General features: G+C 34.5%; 1 protein-coding gene across 1 annotated transcript; it reads right to left on the minus strand.

The window, feature by feature from the left end:
• Nucleotides 1-934: 934 nt before the first annotated feature.
• On the minus strand, nucleotides 935-24,290 carry CALB1 (calbindin 1). The gene is made up of 11 exons (XM_079143937.1): nucleotides 24,026-24,290; nucleotides 23,431-23,507; nucleotides 19,832-19,906; nucleotides 11,939-12,022; nucleotides 11,785-11,841; nucleotides 8,703-8,780; nucleotides 6,089-6,144; nucleotides 5,962-6,001; nucleotides 5,784-5,837; nucleotides 2,958-3,029; nucleotides 935-2,614 (listed from the first exon to the last, which is right to left on the minus strand). Exons 1-11 carry the CDS (start codon nucleotides 24,102-24,104, stop codon nucleotides 2,501-2,503), a joined length of 786 nt encoding a protein of 261 aa, XP_079000063.1. The 5' UTR covers nucleotides 24,105-24,290; the 3' UTR covers nucleotides 935-2,500.
• Nucleotides 24,291-27,118: the final 2,828 nt, after the last annotated feature.

The following is a 27,118-nucleotide window of genomic DNA, read 5'->3' on the forward strand; positions in this document are numbered from 1 at the left end:
GAAGCAAGCGAGTCCCTATAATTATTTTAAATTGATATTAAATAAAAACATTTTTTCCAGTGTCCCCATTGCCTTTAGGTACTCTACTATATTGAAATGTGATTTAAATATGAGAAAAACTTTTGTGAATGTAATTTCTTAATTTTAATGTAGTACCATTCAGTCTGTTTCTTCCTAATTGGTTAAGATACATTTTCATACCTGGGATTTTGAAAATGCTCTTCAGTGTTATTGTCTGCATACCTTTTATACTTAGATTGGAATTAGCAATGAATTTTTTTTTTTTTTTTTTTTGGTGGTGTGAGATAGACATTGTGCTCACAGTCTTACATTTATTTATCCTTTCAGGTCTTTTTTTTTTTTTTTTCCATTCTTCATCCTGCTTTCTGTTCTAGAAAGCAGGCCTGTCAACATATAAGTAAATGTGACTGATTAGATGAGGTATGTGAATTTCTTTGTCTGATAGTTTTTAGGAGCCAAGGCCAACATGACAGTCATTGTTACCATCAGCTTTCCGAGAAATCTTTTCAGAAATATTACCATTGTACTATTTTGTCTTTAGTGTTTTTCTTTTTCTGTGCCATTCCTGATATAATTTTGGTGTATATTTTATAGTGAGTAGCTATTTTTCTATAGATGAAATGTAGGAAAATTCTTTATGTTCCTCCTGTTCCTTGGAAGATACTGCATGAAGAACTATCTGGTTATATCAGCTAGCCAAAAAACTCCAAATATTTGGATTTGTTGAAATTTGTCAGGTATAGTGTCAGAGAAACCTCTTAATTCAACAGGTCATCTCATAATTCATTAAGTGAAGTTTGCCTTTATTTGGATTCCATAGGCTGTAATAATTTGAGCATCCTGTATTTCCCACCTGGATTGTTTATGGATTATATGTCAACTAACATTTTGGAGAAGAAGCAAGTACAAGAGATTAAAGTCATCTTTATCTTTATTTATCCTTAGTAGTTAAATTCAGTCTAATGTCAGTGTTTCCATTTACTCACTACACGCAAAGCCAATCTATCACTCACATCATTGGATAAATTTTATTTTTTGGCAGATTTCTTCTATTCAGTCTTGAGGGAAAGAGATAACTCGCATTTTTTTGTTGTTATTTTTTATGAATTGAAAAAGGAAGTGTTGAAAGGGAACATTGAAGTTGACCCAGAACCATCATTAATTCTTTGGCAGTAACTTTATAAACTCCACTCAGATATTCTCTCATCGCTCCTGGCTTCATAATCATAGAATCTGAAATCACCAACCGTTACATGTCAACTATAACCAGTATAGAATATTCTAGCTACAAATAACGTGAAACTGTGACTGAGATGTGGGTCAAAGAAGGTTTCTGAATCCCCCTTGCTAGATAAGATAAATGATTACATTAGCATTCTCTTTGATACTACTTTCAACTCATTTGAAACTATTTGCAGATAGAAATAGAACTATTTTGAATGCTTAATCTCAATATGAAATATAGAATCCACAGAATACACAAAAGTATTGATGATATAACATTCAATAATCAGGATGCTATGAATTTTACATTAAAATTCAATTATGTAGTAAAAAATAGAGTTGTTATAGCTAGAAAAAAATATTTTCAGAGGCAGCAGATACCCTTGGTGGAAATGAACAGTTCTACATAGAAAGAAATCCAGGAAGTATGCAAACTGACACCAGGATACTCAGTATATTAAATTTAATCAGTTTACACACAATATGACATAAAGAGCAGTTTACTAGAATAATTATATCTGAAACACATGAAAATAGTTTAGAAAATGGATTAAGGTCATATTCTCAAACAGTAGACTTGTTGGAAACAGGCGCAGAATCAGATTTATGTTATCTGGTGCTACCTTCCCTTGTCACCAAATCAACTTGAGCCGATAGTTTGAATGGATTCAAGCAGTAAACATTTTGTTGATTAATAAACTAAATCTCTAGTGAGACTGTTAACTTCATAAAGACATAATTAACTGTTTATTGGTAATTTGGTGAGTATTTTACTAAATCAAAGAACATTCCTCTTAATAGTTGGAAATACAGCTTAGAAATATTTTGTGGGACAGTTCTGTGATTGTCTAAAATAAAAATGCTTGACTTGCATGTATAATTTTCATATTCAGAGCCAAATGTTCATTTACACATCAGAGATTAGAATTTTAAAGCTTAATCTTGGTGGAATATTTAGAGAAATCTTAACATCCAGCTGTATTTATGAAAGCAAGGATATGTTAGACTATTTTTTTTAATTGGGTTACTGATTGACCGAAGCATATGCTTTCTTCTTTTCAATCACAAAGTTACAAAAACTGTACATTACAAACAGTATAGAAACAAGCAGAAAAGAATGTGCCACACATCCTGGATAGTTATCTATATGCAATGAAATTTACAGATATAAAAGAAAATACAGCCTACTCCTTTATAGTGCACAGTTATTTTTTAGATACAATGTATCGCTAGCAAGTGGTTGTGGCCACCAACTCTAGTTGTCCCCAGCAGAGAGAATAAGGGCAAGATCCGTTCGGTACAGCTTCCCTCCATCCGACAAAGCCATTATGCTTTTCTTGTATGTTGGAATATTATTAATGTCCAGATCCTGTATAGAACATAGATGGCATTGTAATCCAGGAAATATGAAAGTTAATTAACCGCTGTCAAGTGAGAAAATGTGAGATGAAAACTGCTTGTTACATCAATCCATTAAGAAAAGAACTATATTAAATTCCCATACAAATGTGAACAATCACAAGATTGTTTAAAAAATCTATTTATCACAGTTACACTGATTTAGGCCAGAATCAAATTGAGTTAAGAAGTGAAATCTGCTGCTTATCTATTAAATTTTTAAAGCACATTTCCAAAATGGAAGTGTGGTTGCTTTTGGATGGATCCATGAGAGATGATTAAAGAAATAAGTGGTATGGTAGTAACTAAATTACCTGTTTATTTTTCTCACAGAGATCTTTCAGTAAAGCATCCAGTTCATTTTCATCTATATATCCATTGCCATCCTGGGGGAGGAGAAATAAAAACAGTATACAACTAACTCCATCTCCAGTAGTAGGGAATGAAGTGAAGTACAATGGAAATAATTGGAATCCTCAGAAAGTCTGTCAGTTGCATACTTGGCAGATATTCTAACCTGTTACATCAGACCTTCAATATTTTTAACCTCTCTGACATTGCAAAATGGGTGAGTTGCCTCTCATTCAATACTTTGTAAGATACCTTGAACTATTCAGAGTGCTTTCCCATTTTCTATTTTACTTGATGTCAATAATACCATGGTAAATATAAGTAGTCATAAATATATCCATGTGACAAGTGAGGACACAGGCCTGGGGAAGCTATGTCACTGGTCTGTCACACCAGGAGAAGGCATTTGTTCTAGAACCCAGGCCCAGGAACAGAGAAACTAGAGTAATAAGCTAAAGACGAGAACTGATGTCATCACAGTGTCTTTCTGCACACACAAGGTGTCACCACTGACTATGTGGGAGGCTTCATTCACTTGTTTATGAATGAGGAAATGGAAGCTCAGGATTTGGATCCCTTGTTTAAAGCCTCATGGTAGACAGGTCCTAAGGTGGGATTGGAATCAAGGTTTGTGCAATGTGGGACATGCCATCATACATTTGAGAAGAATGCTTTGGTTGTACAATTTTCACAGTCTGTTTTTCTTTTAATATGAACCTTGAGTTGAGGTTTTTACTTTCCCTTAGTGAACATTTTCCAGATTCTCAAGAATCAAATTACAGATAAAAGCAAACTCTTAGGGCATCCACATCAAAAAAGGAAGAAGTAAAATTCCCTGTATTCAGGTAATATGAATTTTACATTTAGAAAACTCTAAAGACTCCAGTAAAAGCTATAGGCATTTAAAAATTTAGTAAAGTTATAGAATATAAAAATCTACATTCAAAAATCAGTTCAATTTCCACTACTAACAAAAAAAATCTGAAAAGGATTAGAAAAATCACACTTAACAATAGTACCAAAAAAAGAAATTACCTAGTAATAAACTAAGGAGTGAAAGACTTACGTACTGAAAACTATAAAACATTAATGAAAGAATGAATAAATGCAGGCAAATGGAAAGACCCTTTGCTGTGGGCTGGAAGGCTTACTGTTAAAATGTGCATGCTATTCAAAAAGTCCATAGATTGAATGCAATCACCTTCCAAACTCCAATGGCATTTTTTTACCAAATTGTGAAATGATACTAAAATTTACATGGAATTACAAAAACTCCAAAGCCAAAACAGTTTTTAAAGAGAATGAAACAAGAGGCATCACACTTCCTAATATCAAAGTATGTGACCAAGCTATAGTAATTAAAATGATATAAAAGACCATCATAATCAGTAATAATAGTAATAAAGACAGGAATAACAGTAATAAAGACAAACAGACCACAAGAGAATAGAATAGAGAATTCAAAAATCTGTCCATATGTAGTCAACTGATCTTTGATAAGGATGCTGAGAGTACACAATGGGGCAAGGATAGTTTCTTCAACAAATGGTGGGGAAACTATATCCATATGAAAGGAATAAAATGGGCTCTTATCTCACACTAAATACAAAAATCAACCCCAAATTAATAAAGACTTAAGACTTGAAGCTGCAAAACTCCAAGAAGAAAACAGGTAAAATCTTTATGACATTGTTCTTCACTAGAATTTCATGGATCTGAGACCATCAGCACAGACAGCAAGGGCAAAAATAGTGGAACTATATCAAATCAAAGACTGCACAGCAAAGGAAATGTCAGCAGAGTGAAAAAGAAACCTACAGAATGGGAGAAAATATCTGCAAACTGTCAGATACAGTGTTAATTTCCTTACATGTAAATAATAAAATATTTAAATATATAAGGAGCTCCTACAACTCAATAACCCAAAACCTAATAATCTGATTAAGACATTGACTAAAGATTTGTATAGACATTTGTCTGAAGAACACATAAATGGCCAACCAGTTTATGGAAAGACATTCAGTATCACTGATCATTAATAAATAAATACAAATTAAAACCACCTTACACCTATTAGAATTCAGCTATGATCAAACAAGCAAAAGGAAAAAAAATTATTGATAAGGATGTGAATAATTTGGAACTCGTACATTGTTGGTTGGAATGCAAAATAGTGTAGCTACTATGGAAAAGAGTACACAGATGTCTCAAAAAATTAAAAGTAGAACAACCACGTGATCAGCAATGCCAGTTCTGGGTATTTATCCAAAAGATCAGGATTATGAAGAGATACTAGTTAGTACTCAATATTCACTGGAATAATGTTCACAATAATTAAGATGTGGAGACAACCAGAAAGTCCATTGATACATGAAAGGAAAAATGTGTGTGTGTGTGTGTGTGTGTGTAGATAGGTATAGATATATAATGGAATATTATTCAGCCTTTAAAGAGGATATCCTGCGATAAATTGCAACATAGATGAACCTTGAGAACATTTGCTAAGTGAAACAAGGCAGTCCCAGGAAGGTAAACACTGCATGATATATCTAAAATAGTCAAACTCATGAAATCAGAGTAAAATGGTTGTTTTCAGTGGTGGGAAAAAGGGAAATGGAGAGTCACCATCGGGCATAAATTCTCAATTATGCAACACATAAATTTTAAAGATCTGCTATACAACATTGTTTCCATAGTTAGCAATACTGTATTTCCTACTTTAAATTTTAAGAGGTTAGATCTTATCCTAAGTGTTTTTTTATCACAAGAAAAAAAGAACAAGCTTTTACCTGATCATATAACTCAAAAGCCTTATTGAACTCTTTCCCACACATTTTGACTCCCTAGAAGACAGAGAGCAAAGGTTAAGATGCAGTCATTGTATTTTAGTACATTTCTCTTGATGAATCTCCCATATTCTAACTAGTCAGGGAAAGTATCATGCACCATAGAGGAAAAGCTAAATACCTGAAATTTAAGAAGAAAATTCTCCTGCACTGGTAGTAACCTTTTGAAAGAAAAACATATTAATAGATTAGACTTTTGGATAAGGACCAGTTTATTCTAAGAACATTTCCATAGTCCCTAAACTCACCTGGCCATCTCAGTCAATTCCAGCTTCCCATCATTATTGGAGTCAAATAATTTCAGCTGAAAGACAAAAATTTTTTTTTTTTTTGTTTCCAAAGACAAAACAAAATATCATTGAGGAATGATTTATTGAATGAAGATGAACATTCAAAGTCAAGTAACTTACATTATCCATAAAGCAAAATTTCAGAAACTAGCATTTTTTAAGCTTTTGTATTTTGTCTTTTATTTTTTTGGGTGGGTACTGAGGATTGAACTCAGGGGCACTCAACCACTAGCCCTTTTTGTATTTTATTTAGAGACAGGGTCTCACTGAGTTGCTTAGCACCTCGTTATTGCTGAGACTGGCTTCAAACTCATGATCCTCCTGCCTCAGCCTCCTAAGACTTCCAATTTTATCAATTGCCAAAGTTCATTGGAACAATGTAGAATAGTCAAAGTAACCGTGGTCTTAGCTGGGTTTCTAAAATACTGTAAATTCATTTTTGTTGCATATATGTTTGTATGTATATCAAGAAGGCAGAGGGGTCGTGCCTAGAAATAAGTGGCACTTCCTAAATCTTCCAGATGATGGTAGGAAAATAAATGTTTAATACGCTTCACCCTTTTAAAGCACGATATAGTACAAACACAAGCAATAGGCAGATAACATGAGAGAATTCTTAGAGAACAGAAGTCTTGAATAATTTTGAATTATTTTACTTTCCACTGGGTACCAGATGGTCAATAATCTCCCTACCTCTCTACAGTACTTATGCCCATCCACACACTGAGACATGTCCTGACAGAAATACACTTATTCCTATATTTGGGAAGCATTTGCATTTTTAGAAAGTAGGAGCTATTATAATGTTATATTGAAATAGTACATGTGAAATAAAATACATGGAACATGTATACTAAGTGAATGCTAAATATGTAAACAAGTAGCCTTATTTTTGCTTTCAAAGAAAGAGACATGATCGAGTTATAATGGATCTAGGTTTAGTGAGATCTTTTTAAGGAGAAAGGAAGGGCATTCTATGGTTTGAGACGTTCTAAAAATTCTTTGTAGGAAGCAGGATTTTCATTGTCCTATCCTGACCTATAATATTGACCATAGATTCTAATATTGTCACACTGCCTACCAAGATACTGGACAACTAGATCACACAGTTTAGAACCCATAGGGAAATATTTCCCCACCTATATATTCAAATTTTAATTAGTTCTTGATTAATTTGCTTCCTGGATTTGAACTGGTTTATGACATTTAATCAGATATCCCAGGCCAATCCAACAGGGGGAAACTCCCATCAGAGTGTTTTTTGAAAGGCTGTTTCAAATTTCCACCTGGAAAGACTTTACTTTAAATAGACATCCTTTAATAGTGGAACAGCACAGAAAATTAATAAATATAGGTTATTGTCTATTTCACAAGAATTGAGTGAGGCCTTAGATCTGCCCACTGTGGCATATGGCAAGAAATCCCATTTATTTGCTAATATGCTATTGTAAATGGAAATGTAAGGAGGAATTAAAGAGAACCACACACAAAGCTTTTTGGTTATTTTAAAACTAAAGATTAGTCCCACTTTATAGTAAATATCAGTTTAGTGAATAAGGCAATAGTAATGTTTTAGAACTTTGTTTTTCTAGATAAAGTAGGCTGAAAGTAAACCTCAGCTGCTACAACAAATATATCAAACCTGTTTTATAAGATTGTTTCTCAGAGTAACCAAGAGTTTTAAGTTGCTCATCAATCTAATTTAGCATGGCAACTTTAATAGTATACAGTATATTTTATGGGTTATTTATTTAAATCATGGAGTAAGAATTCAAGGTACCTTCACAGTACATGTAAATATATGTATCTCCTGGAAGTCCCAATTCTGTCATAAGTTAAAAGGACCAAATTTCACCTATATGAGACAAAGTAACTTCATGGACACTGGTGTTTTTTGTTGTTGTTGTTTTTGTTTGTTGGTATAGAATCTCAATTATTTTTTCCTCAAACATTTGGAGCCTATGTATAAGAGGTTTTCTTGGTTCCATTATTTATATTCTGTAATAGATCTTGCTTAAACTGCTTACCAAAGCAATGAACTCAGGGTGGAGTTGGATTAATTTATCCATAGCATTGATACAATACCCCAAAAATCACAATCAAAAGAAAAGAGATCCATATTAAGTAACTTAATGAATTAAGTAACCAGAAGTTCTATTAAAACTCTAAAAAGTCTATGGTTTCATAAGCTGTAATAAAAATGGATTCAGAACCTCTGTAATAAGTGAGTTTGGGGTGATGTGATTTATAATTTATATATATAATATAACATATACACGTTATATAATTTGGTGATAAAGTCATGTGGACTTTGTAAGAAAAACAAATCATCTTTTGAGAGAGAAAAATGACATAGCCTTACAAGAAAAGAAATGTTCATATGTTGATACTTAAAGCCAATGCCTGTAGCACTCAACCTAAGATGGAAGCATTCTTAAGTATTTCAGTTTTCAAAGGAAATGATGTGCACGTGGTGGTTTGTTTATTTCATTCTGTGTAGCCTGGAAAATTAGCAAGAACACAGTTGCATTTCATGAGCTCTTGGTTACTGTCTTTTCCAGATCAGTCTTACCATTAGGTCCGTATACTCAGCTAATTTTGTGTCATCAACCGTCTTGTTTGCTTTTTCTAGCAGGTCCTTTAGAAAGTTCTGTTAAGACAAAGCATACCCAGGTAAATTTCATCAATAATATACTGTCTCTTTTTCAGCATGCCTTGAAATAGAATGTTTTAGGAATGCCAACAAAGCAGGTGAAGAGAGGACCTTAGAAACCAAACTGAACCACGTGGTCCTCATAGCATTCCATTGATGAGCCTGCCTTTGACAGATACAGTATCTGCTTTTTGTTGAGACAAGATCTGTTGCAGTTCTTAGCTATATCATGTGTTCAGGATTCCAGTTAAAGGAGGAACTTGATTGTGCACTGTTAGGAATCTGAATTAAAATAAAAACCAGGCAACCTAATGGATACCTTTCTACTTAATGATATCTTCACAAGTACTCATGTGATTCTTCTGTAAGAAACCCAACGGCCTTTATACTTCTGTAACGTGTGAAAAATTACCAGCAAACCAGATGGAGTTCTACCTCTAATTTCAAATTCATGTTCTGCCCTCACAGGCTATATTTCAGAGCAGTTTATAGCCATTATGAAGTCTGTTTCTCCAGAGAGCTTACTGGTTAGCTTTCAGTCTTGATGTAATGCAAAGAACTTTTAGTCAAGATGCTTCAACTGAATGTACAAACTAAAACAGTTGGTCACAGATGATGACATCTAATCCTTGAAGGATACATGAATCATAGTAAGATAGAGATTAATGTGGGGAGGATGAATAAAGATGATTAATAATCAAGTTGAATCTTAGGAGTGAATTTATTATTTTTTTAACAGAGATACAAATCAAATAAAAGCTTTACAAAGCCTTGCCATATAAATCACAGTGTAAGTCCTTAAACATATAATGGCCTTTCATCTTATCCTGTGTTAATCATTAGCAACTTTTTATTTGCTCAGAAAATAAATTAATGCAATTATGGGAACTGAGTGGATCCTGTGCAGAGATACTATTGGAGAACTGGGTTTCTTTGATTTAGCAGTGGTTTATCTCCCTCCAAAATGAACCAGTTCTATTGGGCTGATTTGACTTCAGTCTCTTCTGGAAGGAGACTTTTTCTTGGCTTGATAAATTTATTTTCACTTCAAACATTCTGTTTCACATCCAAAGTGAGGCATGGAAAATTCGCAGTTATCTGGTGGGGGTGAATTTTATTTTTGAGACTTCTGAGACTTTTGTCAGAGATTAATTGGGTTAAAAAGCCTCATCAGAGACTAAAATGGTGGTCACAAAAATAGCCTGGGAGAAACCTTGGAACGCTAAGATTCAAAGTCATGTCTGAGAGCAAGTGATGTTTTACTCTATTATGGATCTTAAAATTAGCTTTCTTGAAAGATCCATTAAAAAAGAATGCCAACTTATCTTCAAAATTCCCCAGGGAGCAGGACTTCTATTTAGAATCTCTTTCTGAGAATAAAATTTAGAACAAAGAAGGAGACTTTCAGAATATTTTGAGGTCAGTGTTGGAAATGCGCTAAGCTTTTCATTATGAACCAAGATGATTTTTCAAAGAATTTTTTTAATCTAATGGAAAAAAGACACAATAGCTTCACTGTCACCTTGTGGGCTCTAGATGCAGAGCCCTAAGTATGTAAATGACATGGTTTTTCAGCAACTTCACATTGAATGTGTTTTAGCAATTTTGCTATGGTGCAAAAGTTCCAGTTACATCTCTAAAATTATATGTTCTTTAAACCCATGTTGAACTATGACTAGGAAACTGTTTGATACTTGTATTTCCCCACATAGGAGCATCAGAAATAGTTCAATGAATGAAGCTTTAAGGCATGTGGTGTTATAGGAAAAAAGCACTATTAACATCAGCAGATATTCTAGGTCCAAACCTGGGTTCCCTTCCTAGGTAGCTGTGCAATCTTGAAAAATTATTCAACTGCTCTGAACTTCGATCTCTATACATCAGGAATGTTAAAATACATTTAAAGCACATAGTACCATGACTACTACCACATAGTAGGTGCATATTCAAATGCTCAGTAAATATTAACTTGTTTCCCTTTCAGTCACTCTGCAGTTAAGGAAACAGAATCTTTCAGATTGTGACACTTTAAGGTTGATTTGAGGAAATGTGATGAAAGATTTGTCCACATTTCTGAAAGGCTAGTAAGTTGAATTAATGTATAATACGATTTATTACGCCTTGCATTTCACAAAATCTTTCACGTATGACATCTTATTTGAGCTTTGCAATACATCTGAGAGGAAAGTATTATTACCCCAATTTTAAAGATGAAAAATATTAGATAGAACCAGGGAGTGATTTGCCCCAAGGTAAGACTTGATTTCAGATCTCTTTTCCATTATATCTTCCTCCCACACCACCTCCTCAGTCCTTCTGTGGGATATGAATTGATAAATTCACTTTCAAAGTTGCAATTTCACAAGTTCAATTCTATTAGGATTTTGTTGATGATGTTGTTGAGAGGCAGTAGGTTGTATGGAATATATAGGGGCTTTGGAGGCGGACAAGTCTGGGTATAAACACTGCAGACATATCTTTTTTTCTGTTTGGTCTTCAGTAGATCACTTAACTTCTCAGAAACCTTTTGTTACTGGGGTAATACTAATCTTGAAACTATGCAAAACTTAAGACAATGTGTGTAAACCAGTTGACATGAAATAGGTATCCCATAATTTGTCTTTATCTTTCTTTTGAAATGAAAGTCTATTTGTATGTGTTTATTTTATAAGATAAAATTTCCAATTTCAATGGAAATGGTGTGTCTTATTGAGCTTGTATATAGTTCTGTCTATGTATACGTTTGCCTGCCTTATATAATAATTTATGTACACCACAGAAAATGCTAATTTCTCACATTGCTGAACAGAATTTCAAGAAGCACTTGAAGTCTCTTTTTTGATCTGGTATTTCATTAATGATATGGAAGAGTGGGTGAAAATGTGCCATTGCTCAACATCGGTTTCTTTTGTGGGAGGTTTTTTAAAAAGCTATGAAGCCCTTAGCAGTTCATAATTGCATTTGAACGGAAAAAGCTTAGCCTAAGTTCGTATTTGCTTACCTTAAGCTCCTCAGTTTCTATGAAGCCACTGTGATCAGTATCATATTTTCTCCATGTCTGTAAGTAATTTGGGATAAGGAAAACAAAATTAAAAAAGAAAGTTGACAATTTTTGCACATTTAGCAGCTTTCTTAAAGTGATATCTTTCTTCTACCTTCATGAATTCCTCGCAGGACTTCAGCTGCTGGCATCGGAAGAGTAGCAGGAAATTCTCTTCTGTGGGTAATACGTGAGCCAACTGGAAAAGATTTAAAAGAACAGAAACACTGTGATAAAGAACTTGAAAACAAATCTCTGCTATCACCTGCTGCTTAGTTTTGTTTCAACATGTTCCTAAGAAGCAATTTTATTGCTTAGAAAAGCAGGAGAGGAAAAACATGAGCTGATATTCTCTTTCTGGTATTCTGCTCCTACAAACTCTATCAGGTTTCCCATTGCTCATGTGTTCTTGAGTACTTGGTTCTCCCGTCAGTGAAATGGTCATTACAGGACCACACACAAGCAGCTTCACCCTGGCAGCTTGAACCCTTCAGTATTCTGTGCTACGAACCAGGTCTCTCTCAGGGTTCACAGATGGCACACTTGGCCATGAATTTCATGTGAAATGGAGGAAACAAGAATGTAGGGGAAAGGAGGGAATTAAAAAAGTGGGTTTCCAAGTCAGAGGAAAAAGTCTACTTATGAGATGCAAGGGAAGTTGTAAAGCTGTGGGAAGATAGGCTGGGAGACCATTCACAATGAATAGTGGGAAACTGAACTGTCCTCAGAAAAGTCGAATTGTTGGGTTCTGCAAAAAGGACTTTTTAAACCCAAGGCATAGGTTAATTTTTGATCTTTACTGTCTGACTCTATGACGTTTCCCCTAGATTTCTATTCATAGCTTTAATACTTCCTCTTTCTTTTGGTTGGGGGAGAGGACTCTGGATCCCATTTTAAGACTAATATAATCCATCTATTGCATGCAGAGGAGGAGGAGGGAACTGGATTGATGGCCCCACTGCAGATGCGAATTCTATTTCTGGATCAGCTGCTAATGAGCTGAGGTCCCAGCAACTCCCTCATCCATTTCTGGACCTCAGTACCCTCCCTCATCACTAAAATAAGTTGAAGGAGAAATCAATGTCTCTTAAATGTGCTAGGTTCAAAACATCTTCTGTTGGACCCATTGTGCCTTCAACATTGAAGAATGAACCTACATGCAGTATACTTCATCTAATTTCTAGAACTTGATGGATTCCCTGGGGTGCAGACATGAACCCTCATTCCTGCAGTTTGAAGAAAGAATTAATATAAGTCCTAAAAGTGCTATCAAATTAGATTATCACACCTATTTTTAAAAATTTTATCATTTTAGTTTCATTAGAAATTTAAAATTTAATACAAAATAACATTTTAACTTAAATGCCAGCAATCTCATCTTCCTTAGGCCTGCATAATATGTCCTATAAATTATTTTGTTCTAGATCTTTGAAATAATAGCTCAAGTAAAAACTGTTTAGTTTTAGGCCATATACATGGGGATGAGACTAAGGGAAAGGGCCAAACAACTTATTAGGATGTTTAGCAGGACCCTGCCAGAAAACATCTTATTTTAAAGCAAAGATCACGAGTGTGGGCAGATGCTAATAAATCTAAAAGGTGGAAATAGGGGTTTCAGATTTACCAGTAATTTAAAAAAAAAGAGTCAGCTTTTAGTCCCCAAACGCACATATCACTGCAGTGTGTGCTTGTGTGTGTGAGAGAGAGAGATTGAGAAAGAGATGTGAGAGAGATCTAGATCTTAATAAATTCAGGTCTCTTCTATGGACTTTGATTTCTTTGAATTCTTAAATCATGGAATTATATACCTCAGAAATAATGCAGTTGAGTTTAATTTAAAGTCCCGATTTTTGAGTTGAGGATGCTAAAAATCCAAAGAGATTGAATAATTTGGTGATTGACAACCTTTGAAAATCAGTTTAATTCACTGCTTATTAGAAAGTTGTTAGCAGAATGCTTCTTGAAGACAGAAATAGAAAGGATAGGTTGCTTCTTCAATCTTAGGATACAAATAATATACTTGATGACTGATTTTTACATGTGACAAGATTGTCTGGATATGATAGATTATGTTTCTATTCATTGAAAATTAGGACACTATTTTCTTTATAACATCCCCTTTCCTCTTCATCTGTGAGTGGGTTGCTAGTGGAAATTGAACCATATCTGTTTCAAAATTTAAAGCTCACGTAACTCATAAAAAGTTCAGGGTTCTCTAAAATGTCAAAAATAAAGAGGGTCAAATTGTTCTTCATGTCTGAGGTCAGTGTGTATTTCCTGATCCATGCTGTTTTGTTCTTTAATGATTAAAAATTATTGCTGTATCTATCTATATGCAACATATTCATTCTTTTTCATTTTACTGAACTATTAATGATATTCTCAACACAGTACTGCCCTATTTTACAAACATTGGAAATGAATCTTGAACATGTAAATTATCATTATAAGACAAACCAGCCATTAAAAATCAATGACTATATATAGATAGGAAGGATGTGACTGTAGTGAACATAAGTCCTTTTTAAGGTGTGTTTGACATTGTGGTGGTCGTGTGTTGTCGATTGATCCTTCAGAGTGGGGCACGGTAATTTTCCAGCTGTAGCATCTAAGACTACATCTATAATGTGCTAATGGACCTTCATAGAATGTGTTAAATAGGGCTGCATTATTCTTAGATTTTCTAAGTCACTGCTGTCCATAGAAGTACCCAGTATTGCCTATACCAAGATGCTGGTAATTTATTAATCCTTGGGCTGCCTACCAGCCATCCCAAAACTTTTTTTATTGGTCAACAGAAGATAGTGGAGAATATCAAGGGAATGAATGGAAAAAGGATCCCTGTAGCTACAAACGGAATCCCTCAGATCTTCACTTATGAGGATTGATTGTCTGCTCCTGAGAACAGGGAAGCAAAACTTTCTATTCGTCTGTTTACTTACTGTGTTTTTTTACACAGCAACTGCACAAATTTCAGTAAATATTTATTGACGCGATGAATGAAGGCAATTGACTTTGTGTAGGGTCAGTATAGGCTATAAATAAATGAAATAAAATTCCACTGGAGATTATTCAAATAACTTATTACTGAGCTGTGGGTAAGGGTTGGAGTGGGCGTTATGATATGCTGCCAAGAACTCCAGGTTTTGGAGTATGCTGTGGCCTCAACTGTCAGACCCCTTTGAGGAATTGCCTGGATTGAAGAGAGCTGTGAGTCCAAGAGGTGGCTTCCCGTGACAAACCTGTGTGGGAATATAAATGGCTGAACCTCTCATTCAAAACTTGGGAAATCTCTGCAGGGTCACCCCTGCTTCAGAGCTCAACTGTAGGGTTAACCAAAGCCTCTATTAAGACTGTCATATCCCAGCATCTCCTTTTGTCCAGTCCTGTTCTCTTTACATCTTTATGCAGGAAGTGACCTCAAAGCACTTTCTAATCACCCTTCTCATTACTAGTCTCCCACTCAGATTTGCTTCCCACGGAATTCAGCAACTTTTCATCTTTGTTCTTTTTCTGGCACAGTATAGAGCCCTTGTCTTAGGTTTTGGAGTTGATGTAAATCCCATTCTAGGGTTCATTTGGCTACTAAATACAAGGTCACTCTGTTAGTAACTGGTAATTCATAGTCACCACCAGTAAGAATCTTACAGGGAGACGGATGATTTCAACCAAATATTTTTCTCGACAGTTTCAAGCAGGCAATAGACCCAGTGATAAAGTTAAATACTAGGTGTGAGCAGAGTACACATGAAGGGCGATTTCATTAGAGGTATACATGACTGAGATACATAAAGTGTATGAGGCACAATTCCTAACTTTCAAAGACAATCCCAGTGTATGTTCACCTTCTTGAGCATATTAGCCAAGCATTCACTTTTTTTTTTTTTTTTTTTTTTTTTTTGGGTGCTGGGGATCGAACCCAGGGCCTTCTGCTTGCAAGGCAAGCACTCTACCGACTGAGCTATCTCCCCAGCCCTAAGCATTCACTTTTTCATTTGAGATTCAGAGTAACATCCTAGCCAATAAGCAGGGAGTTTAGGAAACTTGCAAGGCAAATGATCTCATACATTTCAAGCTACTTGAGTTTAATGATTTGAATTTGACAAGTTATATAAGAAGTGGGGGGAAAAGAATTAGTATTCAGAATAGTGTAGATTTTTTAATAAGTTACTCTTCTATTTAATAATAATAGCAAACACATTTATTGAGTTTTTACAGTGGGCCAGCATCTATTTGTTTGATGTGTATTATCACATTTGATGTTAATACTTATAACAACTTTATGAAGTTAATACATAGGTCTTTCTGTTTAGAGCTGAGTAAATAGAGGCTCAGAGAGGGTTAATAGCCTATTCTTACTTAGCTTGTAGTTTGAGCCAGATTTGAAGTCAGTCAGTCTGACTTTTGATTTTTGAGATCCTTGTCCCTTACCTTCCTCACCCTCCATTTAAATCTTCAATAAAAAAATGCTTTCCTAAAAAATTATTTTAAAAAATAAAAAAAATTTGAGTCAGATTTTATTGTCAGTCATTTTCCAAAATTATAAGGTGAATGGATAAAGAGTCTGTCATGAAATACTATATTCACTCTGGCTAAACTTACATGCACAAATCACACTGTAGAAGGAAAGAAAAAAAAATTGGTTAAAGAAGTGCCTGTTTTCCTGGGAGGGTTGTTACACTTTTAGGATTAAAATAGCTCTTAGATCTATTTTTTTTTCAGTGGATGCACTGACCTGAACAGATAAAAATACTAAGACTGGAGAAGATGGTAGGGTCCCACACATTGCCCAAGGGATCAGGAAAAGCTTACAGATATGACATCCAGCTAAAGGAAATATGTATACTTCGTGTGAATCCCAGAGAAGAAAATTCCATTCCCTGCGAAATCACTTAGTCTCCTTATTTAATTGTTTTAATTGGACTTCTTTGCAAAGAGCTATTAGTTTGCATACACTTAGAACCATTTTTTGATTGTCGTACTATTTGTTAAATTATTTTAGAATTTTAATACTTGTTTTAAGTTTATATTAAGAATCTGTTATTACTGAACTGAATTTGCATGAATTTTAAAATCCATTTAAATGCATGAAATTATTCATGTATTCATATTCAGAAAAAAGTCATTTGTGCACATTACATATTACATTTGGAAAGATGGGGATTCCTGTTCCTTTAAAATTGGTTAGGATTTATGTCTTTGCGTTCCATATTACATGGAGGATTTCTAAGCAAGTAATATCATATTTGGAGTTGAATAAAGAAAGGATGAGCTTCATTTAATACAACTTTCTGGTAACACCAGAGGTCACACTGTAAGTCCAGGCATTCTCTGCTCTGTTTTCCCCATTTCCTACATGTTATCTGTAACTTTAAATTTCTTTTTTCCAGCTATTTTTCAGAACAGCTCTTTACTCCTAGTTAATCACCCTAAGTAACATGTATATGAACTACTGTGGCCATCTCCTCCATTCTCCCATTCTTTCATTCTCTTCTCTCCGAAGAATCCCACCCCACCTGTTCCCACGTCCATAATCTTCCTATGTCTTTGATAACTCAGGTTAATGCAAAGAGTTCAGGGATCAAAGTCAGATCTAGGTCTAGATGCAGGTTTTCACACTACCTGTTAGTGGGCTCTTGAGCATATCATTTAACCTTTCTGGGCTTCCATTCCTTCATTCTGAAAATGAGGAATTTTGGCTAGTGCTTCTCGAGGGTCCTATCTAGCAAAAAATGCCATATCCCAGAACACTAAAATCTTGTAACCAATTCTTACATGTCACACTTCTCTCCCTTCAAACTCTTTCTGCTTGAACTGATCTGAAAAGTTCTACCCAAATCAAGTTTCAAGTTCTTGGGCCAAATAGCCTCTCTGTATAATCCCCCAATTAGGATGGTTCAACTTATGATTTTTCAACTTTACAATGGTCTGAAAGCAGTATACATTCGGTAAAAATTACACATCAAATGTGAACTTTGATATTTTCCTAGGATAGTAATATACAGTAGGATATTCTCTTGTAAAACTGGGCAGTAGCAGCAAGCTGAAGCTCCCTGTCAGCTATGCAATCATGAGAGTCTGCAACTCTACTCCACAATGTTCTGTGTTGCTAAGCTGTGATGTCCGGTAGGCATAATGTATTAATAATACATTTTCACTTATGCTGCTTTCAGCTTCCAATGGGTTCAATCAAGATGTAACCCCATTGTGAAGAAAAGGAATTTTAATTTGTGTAACATTATACAATTTGTAAAGTTTTCAAATAAGTTGTCTTATTTGATCCTCATAACAATAAAATAAAGTCTAAATATAAAAGGAGGATCTATTTTTTAGTTGGGGAACCTGAACCTGAACAGTTTCTTATCTTAAGTTTTTGGGGAACTATATCATCAAATGTCCAGGACAATCTGCATCTGCTGAGTGACCTCTTGCTTCTCATTCACATTAGAATGAGATAATAATTATGTTATAAATGATAGATTACATCATGTATAGTAAAAGCTGGATTTAAAACATATCCACCCATTTTTTTCTTTTGAAAGTATAAAATTCATATGAATAAGAATCATGATTTTTACTGTACAGCCTAGCATCAGTAAAGAAGTGAAAGAATAAATAGGTAGATCCACTGGAGTCCTTCAAGGTGTAATATGTAGAATATAAGATGACAGTCTTTCCTCTACTACAATTATAGAGTACACCAAACTCTGAAATAACCCATCTAGACTTTCACTAATGTCAGATTCTCAAACTAGTTTTGAATAATTAGATTTACTGCATCTCATTTACCTGTGTTCATTTTAAAGTTATTTTATTATTCTTGACGATTTTATATCTTGATTAATTGGCCTCTATCTCAATCTGTAACTCCCATTACTAATATCTATTTATATATTAATGAGTTATACCTAGGCAAAGGGAAAAGGGCATACTCCAGGGAAAAATTTTAATTGCAAAGATAATAATAGTATGCCCTCCCTTAACTCTATTTGTAGCAGCTGTTTAAAATTAAGTGTATTTCATGCCAGTACCACAAGTGTCCTAATAAGATCAATTATTTGAAAACCAGGTTAGTTCTCTGAATCAAAGGTAAGTTATGACTAAAAGTTGTTGAGAGCCAGAACACCTGTCAATCTAATGCACTGAGAACATTCTATGAAAGTATTATTATACTTGTGACTTGGCGTAGTTTAAAATATGACCTTATTACTTTTTCTGGACAAAAATTTCCATTCAATCGCTATAAGTTACTTTGGAAAAGTAGAAATAAAGGAAGCAACAGGATTTTATTTTTTTTTTAAATAAATCTGAGAATGCAAAATGGATGCATTATCAGTTTTGCTTCCTTGATTCACTGACAAAGTAAATTGTCCTCAATAGGAAATGACAGAATTTGACACCTATGGTTTAAACTTTTAGAGACTCAAAAGAAATATTTACCTGTAACATAACCAATATTCACTTATTTCATTGGGTTCTTGTGGTTTTACTAAGGCCATAATCCAATCAAAAATAGAATTTCAGAAACCAGGATACAGCTTTTTGCCATATCTTTATGGCAACCACAAACATTTAATTTTAAATTTCAACAGAAGAGTCTACATGGTTAAATGATCATACGTACCAATGAAGCAGGTATTTGACTACATGACTGAAGTAAGGGTGAGTGGTGTTATGTGATGGGCACTCACCCAGAAGTTGGGGACTCCTTCCTCTAACTGCGCTGGTGCCAGCAAACATCTACATGACCACACTGAAACCATTTCATTTCTCAAAGGGTCTAAACTTTGCAATATATTATACTTAGGTTCTGGATTAGGTAACTCTTAGGTTTCTTTCATTTCTAAGTATTTTTTAAATTTCATATTTCTGAACAGAAGATTATGTATTACTTAGGTAAAATAGGACTCTCTGAATAAGTCTTGCCATATCATATTTGACTTGAATACCACTTTAAAAAAATGAAGCTCATTTATTAAATCAGAAAAAAAATGCACATGTTCCTTACCTCTACAATGCCTATTTTTCCATCATCTCTCTGCCCATACTGATCCACAAAAGTTTTCATCTCAGGCGATAACTCCTAAAATTATATAAAAGCAGGTATGAAGTTTATAAAACAAAACAAAACAAGATAATTATGCTTTTGATGGTGTTAATCTGTTAAGAAAAAAACCAAAGTGGGAACCATTTAGAGTTATGCATGTTGATACATGATTGTCATGAAAATTAGATGTAATTAATATAGTATTTATTAGTTTCAAATGAAATATTTATAATTATGATCATTTTTGTATCACTATAATTTATCTTTTATTATTAGTTTTGAGAAGGTGTTATCCTTTGAAAATATAGTTAGAATTACTCATCATTATTTACTTTAGTGAATTTAAATAGAATGATAGCTGTTAATACACTTTAAATATTAGCTTCATTAAAGATTATTTTATATTCTGCACTATCTTGTCCTTTACCATTTTCCTTATGCTGGTAGCATAATGTATGATCCATAGAAGGTAGTAGTATGTGTTTTTGATTTAGATAAGCAAAAAAAAAAAAAGTGAATGTTGAAGAGTAATTTACTTGATAAACAAGGAATGTTCCTAGCATGAGACAGGCATTCATTGATTAAATAAATTTAAAAATTGGTATTGGGATAAAAGTATGAGATGAAAAAAATGATTTTATCAATTTGTACTTTCACTAAGAGACAGACAATATTGATGAGCTTATTTTGGTGACCTTATTTTAGACTAGAGATTGTATACTTTTTTTGACTCCAACAGTAATTTAGGTAGAAGTTTTAAGTGTTTCCACTTCATCCAAGATATTTTCTTCCCCATATATTTTAGTACAATAAAACATGCTTAAGAGTGACAGAAGTCAATGCTATCTTGTAGCTTTTTTCAATATATTCTGTTGCTTTTATAATCTCTTTAAATACTGAGAGATTAGAGAGTTATGAACTAAAAGCTGTGATCTGAACATAGAGCTATTATTCAGGAAGTTTAATTTTTTACCCTTGGGTTTCTACAAAGCCCATTTAAAATAGCCCTGTTGCATTAACTGGAGCCTATTTGAAATAGGTCAGCCCTTACTAATATTCTACATCCTTCTGAAAGCAAATTAAGGACTCAGTTTTCATCATTACTGACAACACAATGGTTACCTACCACACAGGTTTGTTCTAGAGATAGACAGGTTAATGTAATTTAAAAGCTATATTGAGACTAAATATTACTGGTTATATTTACAAAATCCTTTTGATATCAGTGCAAATATCTTTAGTTGAACTAAGGTGATAAATAGTAACAAAGCAATTTAATTATATTGTAGTCTTACAAGAACTCTTCTACTGGGGTAAATTACCATTTGCATTTATTAAATTTTGTTAGAACAATTACAAGAAAATGAAATGATATTCCTATGGCAAGAGAGGTGTATCAGTCTTTATATTTTCACACAAATCTTAAAAGTAAAATAAAACCAAAGCATTCATTCTTAAATCTTACAACTACAGAAAACTATTAGTTTAACTAGCAGACTTAATATTTAGTTGTGAAATCTCTGGTGACAATTGTGTCAAAATCTATTTTGTAAACAGTGTAAAATATATAATTATCATTAAAGATTTATAAAGAGGAGTACAAATTTAAAGACAAAACATTATATTGGTGTAAAAGGGTAGTAGTTTCAGAAATATGTTGGACTGTCATCATTCATTTATGTTATATTCACTTGTTAACATTTTTGAAATTCCTAGAAAAATACTTAAGAACCAAGGTATTAAATAAATTGATATAATCTGTGCTCAAGTTTGGTATTATTGAAATAAAATTTAATAATTGGAGCTTCATACATTCCAGAATTAGAGTCTAGGCAGTAGAAAAAAATAAGGAAACTGTAAACTCTAAAACTCCAATATGAACATATTGTTTACAAAAAGGTTCAAATTTTAAAATGGGAGGAGGAAAGTAAACATTGGAAAAACTGTATAGAGCTCATGAGTATTTGAATTTCTAAGGTGAAAATAAATTTCAATATTAAAATTACTTCTAGAAAAAATATAGTCATTTAGCCTTTGGAAGCATTTTCAAAGTTTTAATTCAAAATTTTATGGAAAGTAAAACTTTTTCAACTGGGTATTTTAAATATATATTATTAAATTAGGAAGATTGGGCTTTTATTGACCAAAGATTCATAGAACTAGAATGATAGGATTCTATTAATTTATTTATATAGTAATGAATAAGATGGGAGGAGGGTGAGGGTGTGTAAGACATTTTTAATTTGATCTCATTCTATTTATTTTAGATTTGTATTATATTAAATCTGTATAAAACAATCCCTAGAACAAGATCTGGTTTAAACTCAGTTTGGTCAATGATTTTAGTAACCTAAAGTTCCGAGATACTCTATAATACATTTTAGAACCTTCTGGGATTCTTTTAAATCTGTTTTACAGACAAGTGATTTTAGATAGAACAAAAGATAATTCTATTAGTAAATTATGTATATGTGCATATATACATACCAAACAATACTAGAGGTGGTGATCGTCCATGTTTTATATCTATATATGACATGTATATCATTTGTAATGTAAAAATTTATTTCTAATCATAGTCCAAAGGCCAAAGACCATTAATAACAAATTAGATACCCAACACTTCTTTCTGAATGACAGTCTTACATAAACCCCAAAATATTGGTAAAATTCTTAACACATTTTTCTCTGTATGACCATCTCATGTTTAAAAGTTGGGTACATTTTATTTTTACATTGACAATGTCTTTTCTTAATAAGTTGATTTATGTTCAAATGAAATTTATAATTGATAAGATTTGTCATTTGCTTAATTAACTAATGGCTTAAACTACAAACAGCTATTTTCAAAACATCATTAATTGCTTCCCATTAGAATATCTCTTTTTTTTTTTAACGATACATCGAATTATTAAAATTGTTTTACTTTTTACTGCTCTAACGTTTGGGATTCTCCCCTCCCACAAACATGAAGACATTTTCTTGCTAAACTATTGTGCGCTATTATATTACAAATTGACCAAATTTCCCCACTAAAGGGGTCAGGACAGGATGCCTTCTCATCTCCCCAACTACTTTAACATCACAACAATAACTGGCATTAGAAGAGATTCGTAATCTGCAGATCTGTTTCCTGACCACCAAGGGGCAGAAATGTATTTCTACCCCCTTCTCACAGCAAGTAAGAGAGAAGTTAAAAATTATCTAACAGAATTCAATGATAGAGGTGGTGGTCTGCTAAAGGGTCTCACATAACCAGCTTTCTTTTTCAGACCTGTTGAAGCAGTTACAAGTACAGAATGTATATATTGAAAGCTATGATTTAAGACTGTAAGGTTTTTCCTGCCTCTCCCCCTCTCTTAGGATTCCCCCCTTCCGTCTCTCCCTAATACTCTCTTTTTCTCTCTATGCAATTCGAAAGCTGTTCTCTCCTTTCTCAGTCAATAAATGTTTACATTCCCTGGGAAAGCCCTTGACCCCCCTGACGGTTTATGAAAACACAAGAATGTTCATGTTTTAGGGTTGAACGTCGTTTTCCCCTTTCCCAAACTTAAACCTACCAATCCAGCCTTCTTCCGCGCCTGCTGGAGCTCCTGGATCAAGTTCTGCAGCTCCGTTCCTTCCAGGTAACCACTTCCTGCGAAGAGAAAGAGGCGCCCAGGTGTCAGATACCTCACTCCAAGTTTTCTCCTGCGTCCTCTTTCCACGACAGCTATCCTTCTGGCAAACTAAGAGGCTCTCTGGCCTCGACGTTGATTAACCAGCTAAGGGGTACAGCCGCGGCAGCTCCCCGCTTCTGGGGTGTCAAACTTTAGCTACACTGAGGACAAAGGTGGGTAGTGGGGTGCTGCTGAACGCAGCCACAGAAAACTTTGGTGCGGGGGGCAGGGTTCCCCAATCCCTGCTCTCTCTTTCTCCTATCGTTATCGTTCTTAGAAAGAGGAAAAGTTTATGGTTTGAGTATTACACACAAGCAATATAAACTTTCACGTTGAAGGATCAGCAGCCGGTAGGGAGATAAAATTAAACAGAGTGGGGGAAGAAGTAAAGAATAGAAGGGTGACGGGATCAGGAGGCTCAGGGAAGTGCAGAGAAAGGGTGGGTGGGGAGGGGTAAGGGAAGGGGCCCTGAAACGGTTAAAAAGATGATAATTACCGTCAGTGTCGAAATGAAGCCAGATCTCGAAAAACTGTGAGGCTGTGATCAGGGATGATTGCAGGTGGGATTCTGCCATTGTACAGCGGGGTATGTGTCTGTGCGTGTGAGGGTCGGTGAGAGAGTGAGAGTGGGGCGAGCAAGAACCTCAATGTGCCGGTTAGGGCTGCGGCGGAGCAGGACCTGGAAGTGGGCGCTGCCGGGCGCTGTCCTCGGTGCTGCTCAGCGCAGGCGTTCCTCCCGAGTTCTCTCGGCACCCCGCACCCAGTTCTCAGTATTTATCCCGACCGCCCCAAGCTGGGCCACGCCTCCTCCTGCCTCCCTTGCCTCACACTCCCCGCCTCTTGCTCTCACCAACCTTCTTCCCCTCCCTCCCAGTTTTCTCCTCTCTTCCCAGGAAGGCTAGCTAGAGCAGGAGTTTTGGAGTCCAGAGAGCAGCAGGTGGTGGGAGATCTTTTGCTTAAATAGTGGATGTTGAAAACAGGCTCATTTTCCCTCACATTTTCCTAGCCTAGGGAGAAACATATCTGAATATTATAGCAAAACAACACACTTGGAAAGGGTCTGATTTTCAGATGGAAGGGGAAAACATTGAAGGGTAAAACCAAAGAAATTATTTTATTTGCATGCGGTTTCTCCAAGGCTTTTTGGTATTTGTTTGAACAAAGTCAGGTGAAAGCTTGACAAGTCCTAAATTAATTTGATTAATGTGTACAATGAATTGACTGATACCAATAATTATTCCCTTTTGTGCTTGTGAAAATTTTCATGTGAATGTTTCTTTAAATGGTTTATATGAACTAACTTTACCAAAATGAGAAAGCAGGATTATGGCTTGTTTGTTTTTTTAGATTGAAGTAGAATTATAATTGGGAAGCAAATGAATTGAATTATAGAATTTTAAGATGTTAGAAAAGGAAGTGATCTTAGAGATACTATAACTTAGTGCTGTGAAGTTTATAAAGAGTAAACTAAAGTAAAGTAAGGGAAGTATCTGGTCATTAGGTAAGCTGTGACCCAGACACAGCTGCATTCAGTGACCTTAATACATCTACTCCTCCTTATTTCTATCCCAGGTGGAGAAGTTTTCAGAAACCAGAAGTCACTAGAGTTGAGAGAAACTACCTAACTAAACATGTGTTACATTATATATATTTGTATATTTGTTATAATGTAACAAATATAACAAATGCTAATTTAAATTATTTATTTATAGAAATACTTCTAAAGTATATGTTTTTCAATCTTTTGGGTCTGCTCAAAGTGTGTTCCAAGTGTTTTATTACAACAATACAAAACAAAATAAAGAGACAAAAGAAAATTCAAACATAGCCAACTTAAAACTAAAGTGAACTGGCTAAGTTTTATATTTTTAACCTTGTGTAATTTATGTTTCTGAGACTGCAGATCTATCCAGTGGTAGATTTGCAAGACTTTTTATGAGTCTCATTTGCAGAGACCCATCCTATCAGAGCTGGCCTCGTTCAATCATCTTCTCCATGGAGTCCTCAATGCCATCATACTTTGCAGTTCATAATTATTTTCATTTCAGTTACCTTATCTGATTCTCACATATAGTCTCTGAGGTTGATGCTACACAGAGATAAACAGGAATTTGAGATGTTAATAACCTAATATTTTTTAACTTAAAATGATTCATTTAATGTCATTTATTTGCACTTTCCTTCCTCAATGAACAATTATTATGTCAAGTATTCTACTAGACTCTGGAAGTAATGAGATAAGAGACATGGCTCCTGCCATTTTGAAGCTTAGACGTACGAGGAGTAGCCACATAGGCATAAATGACAGTATGTATTGATACAAAGGAAACATGTGCAGGCAACTTTATGAGCATTAACCTCCTCAGTTTTCTGCATGTGTGAGAGGTGAAGCTTAAGTCACATTATAAGTTTTCTCACAAAGAAAACTTATTTTATGGTAGGTGCTTTTGGTAAAAAGAGAAGTGGTCATAGTAATGAAAGACCAACAGCTTGTGCAAATTTATCCTAATTCCTGGAAGACTCATCCTGAGAAAGTCCTGTTTGTCATTCTGTGTCCAGGAGCTTTGTATGAAACTTGTGGTAGGTAATGTGGAGGCCAATGCTAGAGCATAGACTTGGAAGGGAGGGCAAAAAAAAGCAGGGACTATGGAATGACTGGAAGACACACCCTGACCCTTCTAGTCCTGTCAGATTTGACAGTGTCTGGCCTTTGGGAACAATTTTGAGACAAAAATGCCAGGGAAAAATTAATAAAGGGATAAGGACTGAACAAACTGATGCGAAGAGAACTAGCTTTTCTACTCCTTTTTCTAATTATAATGAATTTCCTTCTGGAAAAAGAAAACAAAAACACTTTCCCAAACTTTTCTTATATGAAAAGCACTTCAATTTCACTTTCCTGAAACTATGACATTTCAGACTTTCCGTATAGGAAAGTTGAGGTGTTGGGACTTGGTGGGAAGGTGGTGGAAAGGAAACAAGCTTTTTCTTGGAGCTGTGTACAAATACCAAGCACATTCTTTCTGCTTCTTTTTATGTTTATGTGGAGTGATTTTTGAGGAAACTAATGTGAATTGTGGAGATCTAAAGTCACCTTCAGGGCTGGAGAGGTAGCTCAGTTGGTAGAGTGCTTGTCTCACAAACCCAAGGCCCTGGGTTCAAAGCCCCAGCACCACAAAACAAAAAAACAATGATAAAAAACAAAGTCACTTTCAAATCACTTCTTACTGCTATTGCTACCCTGAGGTAATCAGTATTGAAAGCACCAGGCTCTAATACCAACATACAAATAAGCATATACATGTTTTTTGTGTGTTATTTTTATTTGGTTTTACAGAAAAGGACTATGTTATGCATATTACCATCTGTTATTTATTAATTAAAGAACAGCCCTCCAGTATTAACATTAACATCTAATTTGTACTTTTTTTTAGAGTTGAATGCTATTTTATTGATTAACAATAATTATAGATATCAGCTTTTTCTAGTGTTTTGCTGTGACAAAAAATGCTTCAGCAAACATCTTTATATATTTATCACAGACACGTTTCTGATTACAACAGGAAAAACTCCCAAGAGTTGTATTGTT

Source organism: Sciurus vulgaris, assembly GCF_902686455.1.
Source record: "Sciurus vulgaris genome assembly, chromosome: 1".
NCBI classification, from domain to species: domain Eukaryota; kingdom Metazoa; phylum Chordata; class Mammalia; order Rodentia; family Sciuridae; genus Sciurus; species Sciurus vulgaris.